Here is a 5,712-nt window from a genome sequence, read left to right as displayed (position 1 = left end):
CATTCATACAGCTTATCCGTCGAAGATGAATCCCTCCGAAAGTTTTGGATCTGGATATTCTTTTATTTAACCTAATTTACTTTTGACATTGTAGACACAGATTAGCAGTATAATGGATGGGAATTAGAATTACTTTTTAAGAAACAATTATAAAGATCCCTTTTATGTTGTTGTTTTTTTATTACGTTTACATGCAGAGCATCTAATTTCTTCAATTGCTATTAGATGGATACCCTTCAGGATTGAAGTCACGTGGCCCTTGTAGGACAATGATAAATGCTGTATATCAATCTTATAGATCGATAAAATTAAATCACATGGGGCTCTTTTGCTTTCTCTTTGCTCTTAGAATTAGAAACCCAACAAATTTTGGATGATTTCGTGCTTTAGGAAAAGAAACAAATCAGAGGTGTCGAGAAAATGCTTGATTATGAAAGACAATCATAGATTAATTAATATCGTGAGCACCATAGCTTTAGATAATAGAGAGACCAATAAGACAAAAGTGATGGTGGTGGAGATATCAAATATGACATTAGTCACAGGGTTTTGAAACTCATTGCCTAACAAAAACTATGATTTAAGGGGTGGCTCACTCCTTAGGCCTAAAAAAGGTTTTTTTTAATAGATTTCAGCTTTGACTACTACTTATGTGCCTTATTTATAAGTCATTTTTAATATATTTTATTAATATCAAAGAAAATCTTAAAACTCATTAAATTTGTCTTAAAATTTAATAAATTCTCAACTTTGCTCCTATTAAATATATATATTTCAATAATATTAAAATTTAATAAGTTCTCAACTTTGTTCCTATTAAATATCAATATTTTAATAATATATTTTCTCTCTCCAACATTTAATGGAGAGTGAAAGAAAAAATTTATAATAAAAATTTAATAATATCATTTATAAAAAGGATTAAAGAAATTTTGCCACTTCTGTCCTATAACAGGACCAGAGGGAGTATATGATTAACGTAGAATTGTAGAAGTGGCTGATAGTGTTGAAATCTCAACTGGGGTTTCTTGCTTAAGGAGCTCAATCAAACATTTATTACTCTCATCTCAAGAAATTTTTGAAAATCTAGTTTCAACATGTCTTTTTTTTTACGAGCTTATTTTTTGAAAATGCTTTTCAAGATTCAGGAGAACTCTATTTTTTTTTAAAAGACCGGAAATTCTGTGGGCCTAAAGCTTGATATTTACCACATCCGTTTAAAAATGCAATTTATTTTTGAGTGTCAAGATGTTTAAAAATATAATTTTTTTTTAATTTTTTAAAATAATATTATTATTTTTTTAAAAAAATATTACTATTAAATAAATTACTTTATATTATATTAGGGTGAAACTTTCTATTAAATAAAGATAAATATAAAAAGACAGGATTAGTTTGAGAACAAATAACTACTTTATTAAAAGGTAAGATTTGGTTAAAAATACTTTATATTTTTTAATAGAGAGAATATATATATAAACTTTTTTTTTTGTGTTCTCACGTCCCATTTTTTGGGAGTGCTTTTTCATTTTCAAAATGTGGGATATCATTATAAAAAAAATGTGGGATATTATTTGGGTAATATGTTTTATTCTAAATTAACTTTTGAGAAATTCTTAAACGTTATTGGACGTGGATTTAATAAAAGTCATATAGTGAAGCTTATGAAAAGTACTTTTAAAATGTGATTCCTCTAATTTTTTTATATGGCTTTGTTACTCTAAAGTTTTCAATGACACTTCCACATTTAACTTTTCTTTTTTATTTTATTTTTTTTACTTTTAGAACTATTTTTGTATAATTACTTTTTATTTTAACTATCAAGGATCAAGGAATTTAATTAAAAATTATGTTTTGTGGGGAAATTATCAAATGGACTTTATCTATTTTTAAAAAAACATTTACCACACAAAACATTTACATCGCTTTAAAAAATTATATTTAATTTTTTTCACTATTTTTTAAACAGTTCTATCGCATGTGTGTAACAAAAGTTATACATTATTATAAACCAATGCTTTTTTTTTACTAATTATACATTTAAAAATATTTTATTATATGTAATCCAATCAACTTTTTATCAAACTATCTTTTAAAAAAGATATATTTAAATATATTTTATTATAAATTAATGAATAAAACTTTTGATTGATAAACTAATTTTTTACAAATAAAAAGCTAGAAGGGCACCAAAAGTTAAATAATTGCTGATTTTCAAATGAAAACCTTTCAGAGAAGACCACACCATAGGAGTGAAGTGTAATAGTAATACTTGATAATTTTTGGTTTGATTGGCTATGTTTTAGCGAATGCTTAGTCAGATTGTAGGTTGTGTCACCTGTGCTCTTTGGGTTGCAATGCTTGTCACTTTTATCATGAATACGATATGATAACCTCTTCATTTTAATAATAATAATAAAAAAATACATACTCCCTCTGATTTTTATCATAGAGCATAAATTTTTGAACATTTTTTTTTTGTTTTTGATATATGATACAGAATTATTTATTATTATTTTTAAATTTTATTCTTATTATAAATTCAATGTTATGGTTGTATATGTTTCGTTTCTCTCTTTGTAAAATAATTCATAGCGACTTAAACAATATATGGAGAATATATTAAAAGCTTTAATTTGTGGTGATAAGACGGCCAAATATTGGAAAGAATACATTGATTGAATAGCAATTAAGCAAGCTGGGCGTTTGCCTCTGAGATGGCACATCGTCGCCATCTCTACAAAAACACAATTTATCTATATCGAAGAACAAGAAACAAAGCAAAAAACAAAGTCCCCGGATGCAGGGAAATCCCTAACAATTTAAGAAATATCATAGCTCCAGTCACCGCCCTGATGCTTTGAAAAAGATACTAACAGAGAGGCAGATCTGCGGGAGGCGGCTCTATGGATTGCAATTTTCCAACTCCATTCTCCACCAAGAACACCATGGCCAAACCCCAGTTTATATGAACATCCAAATGGCAATGCATGATCCAAGCACCTGCATTACGTCAATCACATCAGATTCAATTCCAATTATTGTTGTCACATTTTATACAAATCGTGAAGACTTATTAAGCACAATCTGATTCCGTCAGATTTTTACCTGGATTATCTGCAACGAATCGGATAGCTGCCCATCCGTTCACGGGAACAGCCACGGTGTTCCTGAGAGGCGGATCAACGAGGTTGAATTTCGCGGTGTCTTTCTTGGGGTTGAAGTTTCCAAATCCCTCTGCTACGATGTAGAAATCGTATCCATGAAGATGAATCGGGTGGTTCTCGGGGGTCACGATGTTAGTGTCCTGCAGAACAACCTGAACCCTTGATCCGTACTTGAGCTTGTACACCTTGGTTCCAGGGACAGGTTGCCAGAGTGAACGGCTGACATTACCGGTGTAATCAAACTTCACCGGAGGGCTGGCCGGGAAATCGGTGGTGAACACCCCCGGGACTCCCAGCTGGTGGGCCTGGAGGATGGAGATGTTTCTGGGGAGCGCGAAAGATACGTTGTTCATGCTCGCAGTGAATCGAGTCCCATTGGGCCCCTGGCACCGTCTCTTTCTGAAATTGGGCGGGCACTTGTTGAGACCAAGGCCCACGGTGAAGAAGAGGCTCTCGTCGATTTCTGTGGGCACTTCGGCTTTTCTTGGGCTTCGGAATTTCCTGCTGAAGGCGGTGACGGTGTTGGTGTCGTTGTAGGCGGGCAGTGGGGGCATCACCGGTTTGACGCCGGAGGCTCCTTTCGAGAGATGCTTTGCGGGTTTGTACTGGAGAATGGCGGTGGTGGTTGTGTTGTCGAAGGCTGCGTTCTGGGCGGATTGGTAAGCCCGCGCCGCCATGTAGTAGCGGGAAGAGGGTTGGTCGCCGGTGATGAGGACGTCGGTGGTTTGACCAGGTCCTAGCATGAGAACGTTGGTGGTGAATGGCTTGACGTAGGAGGCATCGGCACCGACCACCGTCAGCTTGTGGTTGGCGATGGTGAAGAAAAGAGGTTGATTGAGTGCAGCGTTGATGACCCGGAGGAGATGGGTCTCGCCGGAGTCTATTGGAACAACGGTGGTCTCTGCGATGTGTTGACAACAACGATTATGTCACATTAGAAAAAGAAAACAGTACAAGAAAGCGACTCATTTTTAATTTGTTGTCACAGTGAAAGTTAAAGGCAAATAAAACGACTTGTGCCCAGATGTTCTTAAAATACTTTTAAATGCAGGGATATATAAAGGCTCAGTCACTTTCTGTGGGATATGAAAGCTACTTGCAGTGTTTAATGATATGAAATATGATAGTTTGATGTAGCCATTGAAGGAGAAAGAAGAAAGAATGAAACCTTGGCTAGAACACTTGTAAAGATCGCCAGGTTGACCATTGATAGTGTAAGCATCAGACACGTTAGGAGCAGCTCCTGTTCGAGCGGCCTCTCTCAGAACATCAATGGGGTTTATGTCCCACCACTCCCCTGTATCATCATCATCACCATCATCAACGCATAAATCATGGATGATCCCAAGAAAACATCAAGATTCCTATCGTGACTATTTTCCAAAACACATATCACTTTTCAACCCAAACTTCTTAGAAATTTTTTCCACCACCTTTATTCTCTGCAGGCTAGCTCCCACAAGCTCTAATTTAAGCAATTAATAATTATAGCAGAGAAAAAGCCAAAATGAAAAAAGTCATTCATTACCGAGAAGAATGGGAGTCTCGTGCTTTGGTTTAGGGAAAGGATAGGGCTCTCTCTCCCTGGGACGAATGATGAGAGCTCCATAAACAGTAGCTCTAAGCCAGGAGCTGTGAGCGTGCCACCAAAGTGTGCCTTCTTGACCTTGAATTGTGAAACGGTAAGTGTAGCTTCCTCCAGGACGAATAGGGCACTGTGTCACAAACTCTGGTCCGTCTGCCCATCCGGTTCTCATTTGCCGAACCCCATGCCTAATTAACATCAACCAACCAATCAATATATTTATCAGATCAGCCAGCCATATATATATATATATATCTCACACTTGCATGAACTTGCTGGCAGGGCAAAAAACAGAACACGTAAGTACCAGTGAATGGTGACGTTGTAACGAGCTTTGTTGGTGACTTTGACGACTAAAGTGTCTCCGTTATTCACCTCCAAAGTTGGGCCAGGGAATTGGCCGTTCACTGTGATGGTGTTGTGGGTTTTGCACAGTCTCTTCACTTTAGTCGCTTCAACCTATGCTCATCAATTCAATGCCTTAACTGTTAGAAACAAAAGAGCAACATGCAAGTATAGAGGAATGAAGATCCTGAAAGAGAGCGATGAGAGAGAACATACAACAAACTGGTGCTTGTGAACTCTGGCATTTACACAAGACAATGCGGAAGCTAGAAAGAACAGAATGAGTAAAAAAATGGATGAGCTATGAATGGTCTTGAGGGCCTCCATGAGTAGTGCAATCAGACCTGAATTTGTATGGATGATTATGGGTTAAGGTTTGAGTTGGAGATGAGGGGAGAGAACAAGGGGCCCTTATATAGATAGCAGATTAGGTTGATTAATTTTGATACGGCATAGATGGTCAGACTGGAGGACAAACTTGCTTCAAACCTATGGTATAGTTGTTGCACCCACTACCAGTTATTAGTCTCTCATGAATGCTTGTTTCACAAGTCTTCATTTAAAAGTTGAATTTTTTTCCCAAAAGCTAGCCAGCATCATTATTTTTGAAAATTT

General features: G+C 36.0%; 1 protein-coding gene across 1 annotated transcript; it reads right to left on the bottom strand.

Moving 5' to 3' along the window:
* Nucleotides 1–2,658: 2,658 nt before the first annotated feature.
* LOC129301994 (laccase-5-like) lies at nt 2,659–5,488 on the bottom strand. The gene is made up of 6 exons (XM_054940650.1): nt 5,314–5,488; nt 5,060–5,211; nt 4,696–4,940; nt 4,336–4,464; nt 3,109–4,068; nt 2,659–3,003 (listed from the first exon to the last, which is right to left on the bottom strand). Exons 1-6 carry the CDS (start codon nt 5,422–5,424, stop codon nt 2,873–2,875), a joined length of 1,728 nt encoding a protein of 575 aa, XP_054796625.1. The 5' UTR covers nt 5,425–5,488; the 3' UTR covers nt 2,659–2,872.
* Nucleotides 5,489–5,712: the final 224 nt, after the last annotated feature.

Source organism: Prosopis cineraria, unplaced genomic scaffold, assembly GCF_029017545.1.
Source record: "Prosopis cineraria cultivar Desert tree isolate PC_DT_omini unplaced genomic scaffold, ASM2901754v1 PC2, whole genome shotgun sequence".
Taxonomy (NCBI): Eukaryota; Viridiplantae; Streptophyta; class Magnoliopsida; order Fabales; family Fabaceae; genus Prosopis; species Prosopis cineraria.
The sequence above is the reverse complement of the archived record's forward strand: the minus strand, read 5'-3'. Positions and strand labels throughout refer to the sequence as shown.